The sequence below is a fragment of the Molossus molossus genome, unplaced genomic scaffold (assembly GCF_014108415.1).
Source record: "Molossus molossus isolate mMolMol1 unplaced genomic scaffold, mMolMol1.p scaffold_m16_p_14, whole genome shotgun sequence".
Classification (NCBI taxonomy): domain Eukaryota; kingdom Metazoa; phylum Chordata; class Mammalia; order Chiroptera; family Molossidae; genus Molossus; species Molossus molossus.
In genome coordinates, this window is record NW_023425349.1 from 67,620,798 (window position 1) to 67,638,299 (window position 17,502).

Genomic DNA, 17,502 nt, shown 5'->3' on the forward strand with positions numbered 1-17,502 from the left:
GTGCCTCAGAGACAAGAAAGGTGAGAAGGACTTCTGCACCTTCCACACAAGACAATATATATAGCACTCCGGGTTTTAAGGGGAAGAGGGGCACAGCCCTCTCCACACTACACTTAGGAAGGCTGAGCTTACCTTGTGATAATAAGATCAGCTTTCTAATCTTTTGCTAAATCGATCACAAAAGAAAGCAAGAATGAGAGACAGAGAGAGAAAAAGAGAGAGAAAGAGAGAGAGAGAGAGAGAAAACAAATTCACATTCTAGACATCTGGTTTTTTAAAAAAAACTTTAACAATCATATAGGGATTTAAAATAGTCTGATCACAAAATCATTTTCTGTCATAAGCGATCATCTCATATGCTGTCTTGATGATTTTCAGATCAGCTGCATAATCCAAAAATCATAAATCAAATTAAGACAAAACAAATTCACAGCATCAGCATCATCCATAAATGAGTTCTACACAGATCCATGCAGTGTGCAGATATGTGAGTGATAAACAGAAGTTGTCCCCACGGTCCCTGCTCTGACACAGTCTCCCCATTTTCTTGGTGTCAGATGGCAGATAACTCCAAGTGCAAGTTGCTAAGCAGAGTGCAGGAAATGCCTACTGCGACATCTGGGTATGACACCACCAGAGTTATACAAGAATGTGGAAACAGAGTTACACTATGTACTATTACTCTGCTGATGAAACAATCTGAGAGCCATAAGCAGCTCTCGAAATCCTACCCGTTTATTACTTTGAACACCCTCCCCGCTTTCTTAATTTCACAAGCACACATATTTCACGGTCGACTATAATCTAGAACTCTGTGTTGCTTCTCACACATCTGCAGTTACCACTTCCTAGATTCATGGCTGAGGATACAGCAGTCACATAAAGACACGTTGAATAGGAAGAATAAATTAACATTGACAAAAGGACACACTGATCACAGATGGACACATCTTTCCTAAAATGACTTGTGAAATTACACATCTCCACTGATATGTTCCCAGGAAGAGATGTTTCTCTTCATTTCTCACTTACAGCAATAGAAATCTGTAATCTAATTAGATGATGTACCAGCCCTCAATATCTGTCAACCAAACGATGTGCAGAAATGTGTAGACCAGCTCTGGCACTCTGTTCAACAGTGTCCCTTTTCCGCTGTCAGCAGTACTGTTGGCCTCTGCTAATATAATTACATTGACTTTTATTCAATTAAGTGCCATCCTTCGCTTAAAAAAAAAAAGCTACTTTATCAATTGATTCAGGTGTAATGCAATAATAAAGATGAACTCATGGCAGTGCATTAGCTCTGCTGTTCATAACTTCAGTACATGGGTTCATTCATGGTAGTCGATTTCCATTATGCAACCACAGTTCAAGAGAATTGATTCTTTTATGTTCATTTCTTAATCTATTTCATTTTTGTTTAATAATCCTCCTAAATACTGTATGCAAAACACTTGGAATGCGGACAGGAGGGATAAGTTGTGGAAAGCCTGCTGGTTTACACTCATGACAGTGAGCTTTGGAGATTTTCTAACAAACTCGCACAGCATCACTGGGGTAGTAAGAAGAAAAGCAAGAGAATGAAAGAAAGGAGAAAGATTAAATTCCTCAGAGTACTGATCCTGTCCGCAAGAGGCTGGCTCAGCCTCCACAGAGTGGACAAAAGGCGACACTTGATTGTCACAAAGACCTCTCATCAGACTCTGGAATCAGTCAATCCAAACCATTAACTGTCATAAAATGCTGTCCTCATGAAGAGATACAATGACCAAGGGTTAACAGCAATTTACAAGTTTATTTAGATCAGAAAAGTGAAGAGGTGAACAGAAAGGGAAGAGGCAAGAGACACAGAAAGAACTCAGGCCTACTGACTACCAATTATACAGAGAAGATCCTAAAACGGGAGGAAGACCACAGAGCGTTGGACACAGGAGAACCCCCTGGTGGAGTAAGCAGTATGGAGCTGTATGTAGTAAGGGGAAGGAGCCATGAAGGAACCAATTTTGAGTTCTCCAGAAGAAGAGACGGGTTTTCTAGAAAATAGGCTGTGTTTTGAATATTTATCTCCAGAAAAGAAGGAAAAATAATCACTAACAGAAATCCAGATTGTATTAGAACTTATGTTTTACAAGAACATAAACAGTATACAAAAGCTGTTTCTACTTGCTTTGATTAGGCAATAGGATATGCAGACACAAATTCCTCTCAAAGAAAAAAATAATGACTGGTCTAGAGAGATGAGTCCCTAAGTAGAGAGGGTAAGGATCTGGCATTAGTAGTAGTCCAAAATTTAGCCCCAAGATGGTCACTTTTCAAGAATAACACAAACTAAATCTGATTCAACCTCCAGTCTCTTGCAGTAAAGCAGAATGCTTTGCGCATGGAAGATACTTAAAACTATATTCATTTGCTTTCAATCAATATTATGCATGAGTCTTAAGGAGCTTTTCCAAAAATGCACTGTAGAAAACAATGATCCCAAGATTGGAAGCATGTAACAGAAGAATATTTAAGCAAATACAGAGGGTAATTCTGACCCTATTAATAACCCAGTGTGATGCAAGGAACTGCTATAATATAATTAGAGTATGAAACAGTCCCATACTTTGGGCTATGCCTAGAATTACATTTCCTCAGACCGTCTGCACTCTTTCCTACTCCTTCCATACTATGAGTTTACCAAAAGCTTCTTGAAGACTAAGATCGCCCTTAAAAGCTAAAAGCAAAAAGCAGTAAGGTCTACATTATATAGGAGAGGTCATAACACCAAACTTATTTTTTGAAATGCTAAGTGGAAGTACTCTAACTGAACTAATGAAGACTAGCAGTCTTTTTCTGTTTCTTTAATGAAAACTTGCATTAATTATGTATCAGCTAAAAAAAGAAAGAAAACTTTATCAAGCAACCACAGAAGACACCATATTCATCAAACACAGTCAAGTAAATGCAAGTGCCCTTCAGAGAAAGTAAGTCCTGTCTCTGGCTTTTCTTTTCTCCTATCTCCTTTTCCAAATGTCCAGTTTGACTTAATGCAATGCTTAACCAATGAAAATTAGAATTAAAAACATTTAAAAAAATGTGTTTTGAGATTTTAGCTTTGTGATACAGGAAAGGAACTTTTCTTCTTTTATAAGAAGTCCCATGCCCAAATGAAAAAAACAGAATGTGACAATGAAAACTGAGTAGTGAATCAAGCTATAGGTTCCATGAGAAGCCCAACATCTAACTTAATTTGTACTATTTTGAGTCATTCTAAACTTAGTAAATTGCAACAAAATACTTGATAATTAACTACAATAGCTCCAATAACAATGTGAATTAAGGGTTCATTTTGGATTAGTTTTGCCTTTATTTTCTTGCTCATCTCTGCCACTCAACACACACACACACCTCAAATTGTATCAGTGATATTTACATAATAGATACCATGTATATATACATATATATGTATACATATTATATACATATACATAGTTTGTGTGTGTGTGTGTGTATACATGTATATGGATATGGGGACAGAGATAAATACATATCCACTCTGGGAAAATCTAGATGCCAGGTTTGAGTGCATCGTGGGATACTAAGTAAACAATACTGCTGAACAGAAATGGAAATCTGCTATCCAAATTGACAGAAGAAATATTGATATCTCGGTCCCACTTAATTCTCTTATCTGGCTTGCTATGACACTATCTGCTGTCTTTAACTGCTCAAAATTTTTATATTACCATTTGTTAATGGCAGGGTGCTTACACTCCTATGAATTAAATGACACTTTGATAGTATGCATTTCTGCAAAAACTAGTAATTGTTCTATTGGCTGTTATTTAAAATTTTTCTCCAGAAGATTGGAAAACCATTCCTAGCTCAGGAAAAAATTCAATGTAAAATTCCAGTGAACTACATTAAATTTTTTTTTCAAAAAGTAAAGAAGTACATATTAAATGCAAGATATAAAAGCTAAGCAAATTCTTGCAAATTAAAAGTATGAAATTCAGTCACTTCAATCCCTTTTAATATAAAACAAATCATCCATACTGGTCACGCAGACAGTTCCCACTACATTCAAATTATTCACTTGAAGATAAGCTCCCACCAAACTCTTTAGGGGCTTAGCTAATTTACTGCACAGATATGGCGTGTCTGTTGTAATAACAGGTAGGATGTATTGGGGTCGACCATTTATCAGAATTAGACTTCTTTTCTCAATTCGCAGTGAATTATGCTGCCTACATGACTCCCCTCTCTCAGACCTGCCATCCCCTTACGGCCCCTAATGTGGCAGGCAAACAAAATTGACAGTCTCATCTTGTCAACAAGGGGCGATTCTCCTGAGAAGCCATTTAACTGCCGAGGAAGCAATGTATTAATGTGCCTGTCCCAGGAATGTTAACCATCTTCAAGCTTCCAACTTAACTTTGACATGAATGAAATCACCAAATTTCTTTACTAAATGAATCGTAATATGCTAATAAGAAAGCATGACACACATGAAAAAGCCAAACAGATGGTTTGTTTACTCCACTTTGCAACTTTATAAATGTTGTAACTCTGAAGATGTTAGTGAGAATTACTGGTTTGTTGGCAGAGGCAAACATGTCTTTTGCATACTAAATCTGGCGCTACAGTCAGAAAACAATTTGTCATTGCTGTGGAATACATTAAAAATGTTGATGTTACGATGGCATTTGGGAAAATGTATTGGTAGAAGGAAAGTATGTATGCTGGATGCTCAGGTTAAGGGTAGTATTAATATCCAATGGCCCTGTTCCCTAACTATTTTATTTTGAGTTGTATCTGACACATCAAGGTTTCTCAAGGGTGCTGATTATGTGATAGGTACTTGTTGCACTGTAATGAGACACTGAGTGTTACACTGTGAATAGGGTTTGTTTTCACAACATTTGGAAATTTTCTCATTCAGGCAGTTCATATGGTGCTCAGTTTACCACTATCATTGGTAAGAAAAAGCAAAGCCAATAACGCTGGTGTCTTTTAAGGATTTAAGTAAATCAGAGGCAAAATTTTTGAATTTTATATTTACCCTGGATGAACTAACTCTCAAGTCTTCCATCCCTGGATTTATAGTCTGACTTATATAGTTTAGAAGACATATCCCCCAAATAATAGGAATGCATTTTTTTCTCTTGATTTTCAGATTTTTCTTACATTTTAAAACTAAGCTTTCTTTTCTAATGTGTACAACATGGAACATCCATTTTTTTCTGAGCTCTTTTTCAAAAGGAATACTTGCTAAAAATATTCAAAATGTTTTATATCATTAAAAAGTTTAAATTATGATCTTTTAAAAATATAACATTAGGGATGCATGAGTTCCCCAAGAGAGAGGAGAGAATTTTGTAGATATTATTATTTAGCTATGGTCTTATATAGAATTAATTCTATGTTGAGAATGAAACTACTTAAGGTACATGAACAAAAAAATGTACGAAATCTGATATATGTCTTTGGTCAAATGATGTTAAAATTGCCAGTGAAACATGAAAATTTGTTAACCAACCAGCAATGCCCCTATGCTACTAACTACTTTGATTTTCAGAAACATTCTGTTGATTTTTGTATGAAAGAGTTGCTTATTTCTACCAATATTCTTAACCACTCCCCACAACTTCTTAGTCCAATGTATACATTGAGACTACTGCTAATCTTGTGGGATTTCCTGGTGCATCACTAAGTAGTGCTGAAATGTTCACCTGTCTGCAGAAGAGAAATGAGAACACAAAGTGATCTAAAGAAACCCCTGAGCTCATCTTGCTGCCCAAAGATCACTTTGGAGTATGAAACATTAGTGGCTATCCCAGCCTAGTGCTTCTATCTCATTGGAAACATCTTCTCGCTCCTGACCAACAAAGAAAATTTCAATAAAGTACTTTTACTGGTTTAACAACAGCGAGCTCCGGGGATTGTCAAAGTGCTAAGCCTTTTCCAAGGAGAGAAGAAATCAGCAGCTCAAATATAATTAACCTTCCGTTCTCAATGCAAGCTGCCACGCACAGGAGCTCAGCAGTCTATTAGCTAAGTCATAATGGCCAACAGGCAGAAGCAAAATTGGTCAAAAAGTTGGCTGCTGCTGTCATATTTTTGGAATTATGATTAATGGCACTAATAATGCGGATGATTACTGATATGTGTATCTCCAGCAGTTTATCATATTGCTCTGGCTGCCTACACAATAAACAGGATGCTATCATTTACCTCTTTATTGAAGGCAATCCTTCTCTTGAAGGAGCATATTCTAATTACTTCGTAATGTTTTATGTCTTAAACATTTTGCAGCTCTGGACCTTGCCAACTGCTTCGTGTCTACCATTGATTAATTACTGAATGTTTAATCAAAATTTAGAACCTAATGTAGTCATTTATGAGCTCACTGCAGTGCCAAGGTAGTTAGGCTTTGCTCCCAAGTTTGGAGAGGGTTGGGTTCAAAATCAAATCCCAGGCATGCATGAGGATCCAAGAATTTCACCTTGGGTGCTCTGAGGTTGCCAATTCTATCTCTGCTGATGAATGGAAGGTAATCTAACTACAGGGTAAACAGCATCTTTACCTCCCCTCTTCCCACTGGAGTTCCCTTTCCTCTTTCCCCAATTCTCTGATCTACAGAGCACCGCCACTGGCGGCTTCTGAGAACAAGAAGGTCCTCGTGAATGCCCATCATGAGAACAGAGTTTTGCAGTGGTTAAACAAGTGAAAAAATAATTTGCTGGGACAAATACATGAGTTTTTTTTTTAATGTGGATTTTTTATGGTACTGTCATACAACCATTCACCGTTGAAGTTAAGTGTTTTTTTAATACCATTACTGAACTGCTGAAATGGATGCTAATATAGCTCGGAGTGCTAATGTCAAGTCCTGGTAATAAAAAAGACAGACTGCTGAATGAAATAATTTCAAGTAAAAAATAGAACAAAAGTGCTCTCTCTCTTGCTCTCCACTTTTATTGAATTGGGACTGACTGAGCCAATTGCTTTAGAAGTCTGTAAAACACAATTACTAGTGAGCGGACTGACCCACCAGTGCCCCCGCGGTGACAGAGCAGGCTAAGAAGGACACGGAGTTCAAGCAGCTCCCTCAGCTGGCCATCAGACCGGAGAGGCCTCCTTCTCAACGCCTGTTGTTCGCATTGGCCAAATCTGTCTTCTTTCACTTACAAAATCTTGTTCTTTCCCATCAATGTGATAACATAACTTCATACATTACCTTCCAAGATAAAAATGTCTATTTTGGCAATTAAGGATGATTTGTCTTTTGACAGCCTTATTTATGAGGGTGTTTATGTATAAACACACATACCTTATGTGGATGTATTTAGAGTAGAACGTTAGCATGATTTTTGAAAAGCTGGTAATAATTCAGATTTGATATATGCAACAGAAAAATTGAGGCATCACTTACATATGTTCAGTTAGCAACTCTTGGCTATTTTTTTTCCTAAGGTAAAGTCAAAATAATTAGAGCAAGCAAGAAAAAGAATTAAACTAGAAGTGGGTAACATTTTTCCTCCTAGTTAATAAAAGAAGTAATAAACTCCATAAAGTACTAGAGTTACGATCACTAACACTTCAGGCATAACAGCTTTTTACCAGGAATTTACAACTCCTGTTTTAATTCAAGCAGCTTGCATTAGGACATAAAATCTAGGTATTTTTTAAAAGTGTAGTTTTACGTTAAATAACTGAAGAAAAATTGTCCTTTCCTACAAAGTATTCTTTCTTTCTTTCCTCAGCCTGCTTCTCTCACATACACACGTGCACACTTACACGTATATCTTATCACTCAAGAATCAAAGTTACTAAATCCCTTTTTTATGACATTGTAATTTTTTGGCAAGTGTAAACTCCTTTCATATTCTGCCACATTCATTTAGCTGAAGCTTGTGGGAGTCTTACAGCAAAAACATTACATTATTTCTGAGAAGGATGTTTTAAAAAGAAAGGAAAAATGCTATCGCCTAACCTTCACTATGAAATTTCAACAGAGAAGAGTAAGTCTCCCTTCTTCTTAGCACAACAGATGATCACGTACAGCAAGAGAGAGCTGGCAGGAGCCTCTCACCCACAGAAGAACCAGTCTTGCCAGGTTTGATACACGTGAATGTGAACATGTGTGTGCAGTCTTACAGCCTGTTTCCTGGTGGGAGATGGCCTATATATTTTTTAAATAAAAGATTATCTATAAAAATGAATATCTCAAATGAATAATTATGAGAAAGATTCCCATCGATAAAGTCTATCCTCTAGACTCCAGAGGATCAGAAAGATGGCGGTGGACCCGAGAGAGGCAGAAATCAGAAGACGACCCTTTCAAAGCTGTGTCCTTATGAAAAACACCGCCTGTGCATTTAGTTTGTGCATTCTGCTCTGATTGTATTTTGCCTGAATTTTCAAGATAATGCTGGTGAGAACAGTAGCTGTTCCTTTCCAGGGAAGGTAAGAACGGGAGCATACAGAAGCATGATGCTTGTGCGATGGAAGTTATGCAGCCACAAGAGATTTAATGTGACTCCCATTCATAGAAATTTGTAAAAATCTCTGTGTGTCATGAAAAGGAAGTCATCTGCCTGCCATGAAGCTTTGTTGTCTGTTTGGTAGGCAATGTGGTGGAAGTGACTCTGTATAGTTCTTGGAGTGGAGGAGTGAAAGGTCAGCAGAGGCTTAAATGAGCTTGTGTTACATCCAGCTGGGCCAGCAGGAGGTCATTAGGAAGATAGGAGGCTCACTTTAGGCTTGACAGAGTCTCTCCCCATGATACCAGGAGCCTGTTTTGCTCATTGCTCTTCTCCCAGTATATAAAAAGAACCCCCGAGACAGGAATGACACAGAAGTTTATCTTACCACCAAAGTTTCACTTGAGGAGGGCACAACTAGCAATTACTCAGAAGGGGGATTTATTTTGTTTGTTTGCCTTTGATGGAAAGTAATGGAAATAAGTACAAAATACCTATTGATCTGTTGGCTCTACTGTGAAACCACATAGAGTAACATGGAAAAACAATCTCTTCCTTAATATTTAGAAGTCAGAGGAACTGCACAACGTCACTTCCTAAAAGAATTGTGGAAAAGGAAAGTTGCAGCTTGATTGGTAAATATATAGGAAATGAAATAAATGGCTGATACCTTAAAATGTTCTATTCTTGTTCTTGGAGAGGATTAACATACTGTACATTTGACAACTAATTATATTAGGGCAAACAGACTAATAGTTATCTTGAATTTGTGCTAAGTGGCTCATTTCTTGAAGGTATTGCAGAGTGAAATCATGTGTATTTACTGAAAATCTCTACTTAGAAAAGTTCTCTATAAGTTTCCAAACATACAGAATGATGGAAAAAAATGGATGTTGCTGCTGAGAAGGTGACAACAGGAGGCAGGTAGCATGTTTTTGCACCTTCACCTCTGTTGTTAATGTATGCAGTGGCTCATCAGAGGTAGCTCATGTTAATTTATTCCCGTACACCTGTATCGGCCTGGAAGTCAGGTAATCAGACAAGCAGAAACTATATGTCTCTGCTTTTTAGCTACAGCTACCCAGAGGCCTATATACGAACAAATTTAGTTCTGGAGACATCAGCAGGTTTTAATAAACCAAATACAGATGTCTTACTCCACAGAAATCAAGAAGTTTACATGTTTAAACCTGGACGGATTTAACTAGCAGTCAAAGAGAAGGTTCACACTCAGTACCAATGGCTGTCTCATGTTTATTTATAAATTACCCAAAGCAAATATTATTTTGTTTTTAAATCTATTCATGGAGCTGGATCACCTTTCCTATACCTTGAAGCTCAAACATGCACTTACCTTTCTGATAAAATTTAAGACAAACTTTGGCAATTAGTGGCCACCATTCTCAGAGGACGAGAGGAACAAAGATGGTAAAGTAAAAGTCATGTGAAGATGAAAAACAGAGACACACATACTTCTTTCTATGCAGATTACCTAGCTTCTGTATAGAAAGACTTCATTTCAGCCCTGGCCAGTTAGGTTCAGCGGTTAGAGGATTGGTTGGCTTGCGGACCAAAGAGTCATGGGTTCGATTCCGGCCAAGGGCCTGTACCTCCATTGTGGTTCGGTCCCTGGCCCTGGTCTGGGTCAGGCAGGAGGCAACCAATGGATGTGTCTCTCTCACATTGATGTATGTCTGCCCCTCCCCCCCGCCCCGCCCCAGTCTGAAGATAAATGGAAAAATATCCTCAGGTGAGGATTGAAAAATTGAAAAAAACAAAAACAAAAACAACCTTTGTTTCAGTTGAGGGAACTTACTTTATTTATTTATTTAATTACTATCCTCACCCAAGGACATTTTGTTTTTTTAACATTTAACATTTATCTTCAGATAAAGCGGAGGGAGAGAGGGAGGATGAAAAAGAGAGAAACACTGACGTGAGAGAGACACATCGACTGGTTGCCACCCACAGGACACCCTGGGGCTGGGGACAAAGTGCAACTGCGGCACACCCCCTTAGTGAGAACCAAACTTGGATCTCTCTGGTCCACGGGCCAACACTCTAACTGCTGAGCCAAACCAGCCAGGGCTTGAGGGAACTTTAAAACTGCCAATCACTAAAGCAGATGTAAGTAGGTTTTTAACATATTAGCAAATAATAAAGAATTTTAGGGATTAAGAGGATAGAAGGCATTTATTTATTTATTTACTTTTGGAATAAAAACCAAATGCAATTTATAAATGGGCTTCCCTTAAATAAAGGTGATCCATGGCCACTCAGCCCTTCTGGGGATCAAAATTCAAGACCAAGGATGAGAATACGACCAAAAGCAAACTAGGCCCAGTTAATTTTATGACAATGTCTTCTAATAAATTTCCTTTATGAAGACTGTAGGTTCTAAGCCAGTTAGCTATAATTACTTCTTCTCAGGGAGTATTTCATGTGTAAATACTTCGAAATGGAGGACCAAACTCCTGTTGCCTGACAGAACACTAGCAGAAAAACAAGGCATAAACAAGAAGAAAGGAAGGGTGTTTAGAGACTTCCAGGAGTAACACCGAATAATATTATCATCTAATAGCTTCATAATTTTTTTTTTTATCCTCACCTGAGGACATTTTTCCATTTGTTCAGATAGAGTGTGTGTGTGTGTGTGTGGGGGGGGGGGGAAACATCAACGTGAAAGGGACACATCGAGTGGCTGCCACCCACACGACCTAACCAGGGCCGGAGACAAACTGCAACCGAGGTACGTGCCCGTAGCGGGAACCGAACCTGGGTCTCTCTGGACTGTGGGCTGATGCTCTAACCGCTGAGCCAAACTGGCCAGGGCTTCATAATTCTTTAGACAGAAAACAATGTACTTTATTCTAACAGCCACTTACTGACCAAATAAATCAGATTTTGTGTTTATTGACTTGCTCTTTGTCATTAGTGTGGAATGGTCCTCTTTGCTTTTGAATTTCAACTCAGACTCACTCACAGCTGTGAAGGAGCCGTCACAAGCCTTGCGTGTCCTACTCTGTGTCTTCTCCCTTTTTGCTTTAGACAAAGAACATTCTTGCTTATCAAAAAAGCCTTCCACTTGATCTTATAAAATCTAGAAAGACCGTAAGCAAAGATCTGGAAATCTCTGTTAACTAGCTGCCAAAGCCAGAACACAGTATTTAACATCTTTCTATATTCGCCTCACTAACATGCCTATCTAGGGACAAAAACAACTCCCTTGTGTGCACCCTTCTTGGAAGAAGCCCAAGAAGACCTGTGTGCCACTCCTGTATGGTGCACTAGGCCTAAAGACAAGAAGGCTGCTTTTATCAACAGAAGGGAAGGGGTTACTCTGTCAGTTTTATCACAGGCGTCCTGGAAACCCTGTAGCCTTGCACACTTCAGCCCCCTGTCCAAATCCCCTCTAATGCTTTATTTGCACAAGGAAGACATTGTGCAGTCAAGGATGGATGAATCGAGACTCTGGGGAGAGGAAAGAAATGAGCCTGAGGACAGCAGGATTAAAGGCAAAAGATGGTTTCTGTTTGAGAAGGTCTGTTGGCTCAAAGAAAAGTAAGAAAACTTGTCTTGGCTTCATTGCAGGGGGAAAAGCAGGGACACAAAATTCCCAGAGTTCTCATGACTAACACAGTAAAAGTGAAGAGAAAGGGAAGGGAAGTATAAGGGGGTAGATCAGAGATATGATTCAAGAGGCTTTGTGAATAAGGAGATTACGTTACAGGCTGATATTAGTAGATGAAATGATGATACAAGGCCGAATGAAACAGGAATACAATTATGTTTGAGTTCAGTCTGCTGAGATGCAGGCAGAGGCTGGCACCCAAAGGCATCACTGGTTCTGGTTATTTGGTGGTAAATACACGTACATTGTATATTAATTCAAGTCATAGACTCGGCAGGGGTGAACACCTTTCTTCGTAAGGAAAAAAATGTCAAAGTTAAAGCATCAGAGTTTTTAAGTTTTTAACAGGGATCCAAATATTTGAGTATTCTTGAAAAGCAAAATTTCAAGTGAGAATCAAAAAACTTTCTTTGTCCAGTATTTTTTCCAATTTTCTTCATCTATCATGTGTGACAATATCGAGGATTAGAAAGATTAGGTCTGATGGGATAGTTTAAGCAAATGAAACCTATCACCTGTCTAGTGAGGTTTGCCATCTCCTGTATGACTGAACACATGGGAGAACATCAGTACTATTCTTCCCACCTAGAATATACTAGTCATTCTAGACAATGGCCTAAATTCCCATAAGACTGGTTACTCACCAAAATCCCAATCCTTAGACCAAAATGGAGATTGAAACATTCCCCTACCAATAAATGTTTTTTCCTCAGACCAACCACCATCTCAACAGTACCTCCTTATGCATTAGGACATAAAAAACACAATGATATACAGGAAAGCACTAAGCTTTGGGTGTTGTAGCCATTTGGTCCCAGAGTCACTTTATTCCAATGCTATGACTTACACTATTTTCAGCCAACCAACTAAAACTGTGATAGGAATTCATGCAAATAAGCTTAAATTTTGGCTTGTCTTCAAACACTCCATTTCCATAAATATTTTATGCAGATTTTCATGAGTCTTTTATTTTTGTTTTAAAAAAAAAAAAATCCAATGCATTAACCTCATTATCACTAGTGCACTATTTCAAATTTAAAAGAATGAACATTACTCACCAACTTGGGGAGGAAGAGGTTGGGTATAGTATTGTATTTTATTATTCAAGTACATAGCTATCTTATCTGCCATATTCTGGGAGTACTGATGGTAACTCGGAACTGAAAAGAACTTTGTGATCATGAACCATTTTTACAGAACAAGGTAAATGGGAGTGGGAAAGGGGGGGTTAGGAAGGGGAAATCTTTAAGAAGATAGATTTCTCTTCAAAACATGTTTTGAGTTATATAAAGTGAGTAACTTACTTTTCTCAGAAATTTTGCTTTTCATGAATTGGGCCCCTTGAGCTGTACTTCAGCACAATGAAAAAAGTTTTTTAACCTTTATTTTTAAAAAGACTAATCTTTTAAATATAAAGACAAAACAGAGTATTCCAGAAGCAGGTCACACTACTTTTCAGTGGTATTTTCACTGTATGTTACTTTGTCAAAGAATCTTACCTAATTGATAAGCACCAGAATTTGGGTGGTGGCTATTTTCAAACTTCCTAGTTAATTTTGTTTCTTCTACATAGAATGACTTTTAGCATGTAATAAGATTTTCTCTAAAAATATTTTTAAAAGACAATGTAAAACCAAAAAACCACATCCAAGATAATAGGAAGAATTAACTGGTGTGTCTGTAATTGGGCTGGTGTGTTATGTAAATGGTCTGCTCACAAGCTTATCTCCCTGAGGGCAGGGTAACTGTGGTACCCCACCACTGACCACCTTGACACATTCCATTTATATTACATTTTCTTTAGGACTGAAAAAGAACATTGTAGGTTTAGGACCAGCTGCTTCTGTTTAAGCCCAACTGTTTCAGAGCTGCCGCTACATAGCTAAGGTGTGATGTCATTTGAAGGCTGGACATAATATATTCTAACTGCTCCTAAAAGTACATGCATGCCTCCTCTTCTGTGCATGATTCCCATGATAGAATGTATTTTGGAGATGTGCTCAAAGACATTGTGAAGCTAAAATAAAGAAACCCACACCATCATACCATTTCCCCATATTAACAACTACTTTGGTCCCATTTCTTCTGATATTTTCATGACTCAAAGAATTCAAGGACACACTAAATACTCATGTAAGAATGATAACATTTCTGGTTATACCTACGGAGATGCAGGCTGTCTCGATGTCCTGGACCTATGGTTCTTTCCATCCGTAAATTTCTGTTTCTATATTGGATAAATATGTGTGTATGAAGATAATATATTGATTTAATTAAAAAGCCACAAGGCAAAGCAGAAATATTTATAACAGAAGCTGCGGCTTCTAAGTGAAGATTCATGGGGAAGCAGGGAACTGTGTACATAGTTAACTGGTTCACACACCTAGATGCATGGAAAAACATACACACACACATACACAGAGCACAGAGAAAAATGGCGTGCATTACTGGGTAAGATGGCATATGATTCTGCATGCTTAATCATAACAAGCACCAACTGCAACAATCCTTCATGAGCATGGCAGCTTGGTTATCTTGTGGTCACTGTGGACAATCTTTACAGTGCATCAAAACAGCTAAGTTGGATTTTTTAATGTTAAGTCCAACATGACTGGCACCCTCCACCCCCAGCAGGAGCAGCCAATGGAGATTTACTGACCTGTCTCTGCTTCGGCGAGAGGGGAAGGCAGCATTGCAGCCGGCCACCGTGCAGACGTGCATCTCTTTTAAGTGAACGTTCCTGTAGTGAAGCTTCACACTGTAGGAGCTTTTGAAACTCTTCTTGCACACATAACAGATTTTGGGGTCTGGGCTAGAACACAGGTCACCTTCAGGGGAGAACTTTTGAGGGCTGCCGTAATTCAGAGAGGATGCAAAACTTTCATGCAGGGCCGCCATGCTGGCTCCCCCACCATTGTATAGTCCGTACTGGCTCATGTAAAACATGTCGTAAGTGGGGTCTGTAAATTCTTCCTTCACCTTGATGATGTCCTGGTGAGAGGGCTCACTGTGGTTCTCGTCAGGTCTCTCACTGTTCATCAGGACTTTTTCGCTCACTTCACTGTGAATGTGCTCATCCCCTTCCATGGATTCCTCACCTAGTTTGGGCTCTGAAGATTCAGACTCGTTCTCATAGTCCCGCTCAGGTTCTTGGTCCTCAGAAGTCATGCTGTCGGCCCTTCTTATTTCAGTCCTTGAAATGCACCGGGACCTGCCGTGCTTAGAAAAGTCCTTCACAGACATGCCTGGACTCATCTCCTCTTGGGAGTGGCAATGATTGTCATGGCTCACGTCATTGACCACAGCTCCGGGGTCATTGGGGTCATCATCTTCATCGTCAAACTCATCGGCCGTATCAATAATTTCCTTCTCGATCTTCACAGGCATGCTGGACTTCCTGGGCTTCTTCTTGGGGGCCAAATCGGCACTGGGCTCATGAGTGGCCATCATCACTACTGGCGCTGCTGGCTCAGAGGGTGGCACGGGGTGCTGCTCTATAGTACCACTGGTGGGAATGAGGGGGCTGGTCGGGAGGGAGGTGGGAGGACTCACCATTTCTCCTGGAGTGAGTAAACTTCTATAAAATGGAGGAACTGGTTGGACAGTCTTTAGCCCAGAAAACACCAGCTGGCTAGGGAGAGGATTCTGTAAGACAGGGTCTAGTGGGGGAGTGGTAAAACCCATTGGGGGCCGGCCAGGGCTGGTGAGTGTGAGATTTGATTTTGTACTTGCTATGACGGGGGTGGCAGCTCCTGATGTGGCCCGAATTAAATCTTTGTCTCGGTTGTTCCTTAGCATAGGCATGTGAAGGCGAGGGTTAGGGTTTGCACTGTGGCGATTTCGGCTTCGGAGGGAGCTAAAGACCATGTTGCAACCTTCAATGGTGCATCGATGTTTGATCTTCAGGTGAACAGCATTATAATGAATTTTGAGGGTACCTTTATCATAGAATGTCTTCCCACATGCATTACAGAACACTCTTCCTTTCCTAGAGGCTGACCCCATCCTTCTCATCCGGTGAATCCGAAATGAGCTTTTCGGGTGTTCAGTTTTGGTCAGATCACTGACCGGGGCAGAATTCTGAATGGGGGACACGCAGGCTGGCTCGGTTTTAGGCTCCACATTAGTAATGCTGGTCAGGGCGTTTCTATTAGGAGTCTGATCATTCTTATACGGTGTGGGAGATACTTCAGATTCGCTGCTCTCATTGTACTCATTCTGGGTTGAAAGGCTCGGCTCCCGCAGCCTCAGTCCTGGTTGCTCTAGAAGTAGCCCGTTGGGAGGCAGTCCGAGCAGTGGGGCTGAGACTGGGTTTATGTACTGGAATGGAAGCAGAAATGCAAGGCTGTTGGGGATGTTTTCAAAATGATGGATGCTGGAAGGGTTGCTGTTCTCTAGGTGAGCAAGGAGGCTGGGACTCCTGGTGCGATTATTGCTCTCAATGAAAGTCCTTATGTCTGAGTCTGTCTTTGAAGACGGTACAGCCACGGCTTGACCTTCTTTCTCCTGAATTGCCATCAGCTCTACAATGGATTTGGTTTCTCCAAACCGCAGAAACTGCTGAAGGGTGATGATTTCCTCTTCTCGAGACATGATGGCCCAGCGGTCCAGCACCTTGCCGGCAGCATCCTAGAGGCCACATCAAAGAAACAACAAAGACAAACACAGAAACTTATTGATTGTGGATAATTATTCAATGTAACTGAAGGTGCTCTGTCTGCTCATGAAACACTGAGAGCAAGAGCAGAAAACAACATGCAAACACTGTTAATAAAAGTCGACCCACCAAGCAAACTTTTCTGCCATGCAAATGTAGTAATTAGAGTCACAGTTAGAGAAACAGATTGAGTTTAACAATGTCAAAACAAACAAAATGTAGGCCACTGGGGCTGTGATCTAAAATGCCTTCACTACTGCTATTTTAACAACAATGGTCTATATACTATGCAACTATTTAGCATACATTAGTACAAGACGTGAACTCTTGCTGTGCAACCCAGGAAAAATGCAAAAAATGGTACCTTAATCCTTATTAAATATGACACCATAGGAAGGAATTAAGCACATTTTGTGAATTTTATTTCTTCAATGCAAGCAGACATGACACTGGATTCAATGATGAAAATTCCTTTAAATAGGAGCTATTATGTGAATTTCTAAATTAAAAAGATGAATAAAGTAACATTACCTCCAATACTCCCATTACTAAGCCATATATATTTTTCTTTTTTTAATGGCTATATTCCAGTGTCATTTAACAGCGGGCAATTTCATAAGGTTAAGTAAGAAAAAACAGTAATTGTACTTTTCCAGAAAATTGATTTGTAATCATGTGATTCAAAGTTTGTGTTAGAATTAAAGTATTTGACTTTTATGATCGTGTTATAAACGACAGTTACAGAT

General features: G+C 39.3%; 1 protein-coding gene across 2 annotated transcripts in view; it reads right to left on the reverse strand.

The window, feature by feature from the left end:
• The window catches only part of BNC2 (basonuclin 2), a 355,086-nt gene that overhangs the window by 2,155 nt on the left and 335,429 nt on the right, over positions 1-17,502 (reverse strand). For both annotated transcript variants that reach the window (XM_036261168.1, XM_036261167.1), the window contains one exon: positions 14,759-16,728. In XM_036261168.1, the coding sequence (XP_036117061.1) occupies positions 14,759-16,728 (1,970 nt within the window). The remainder of the gene's footprint in view (positions 1-14,758; positions 16,729-17,502) is intronic.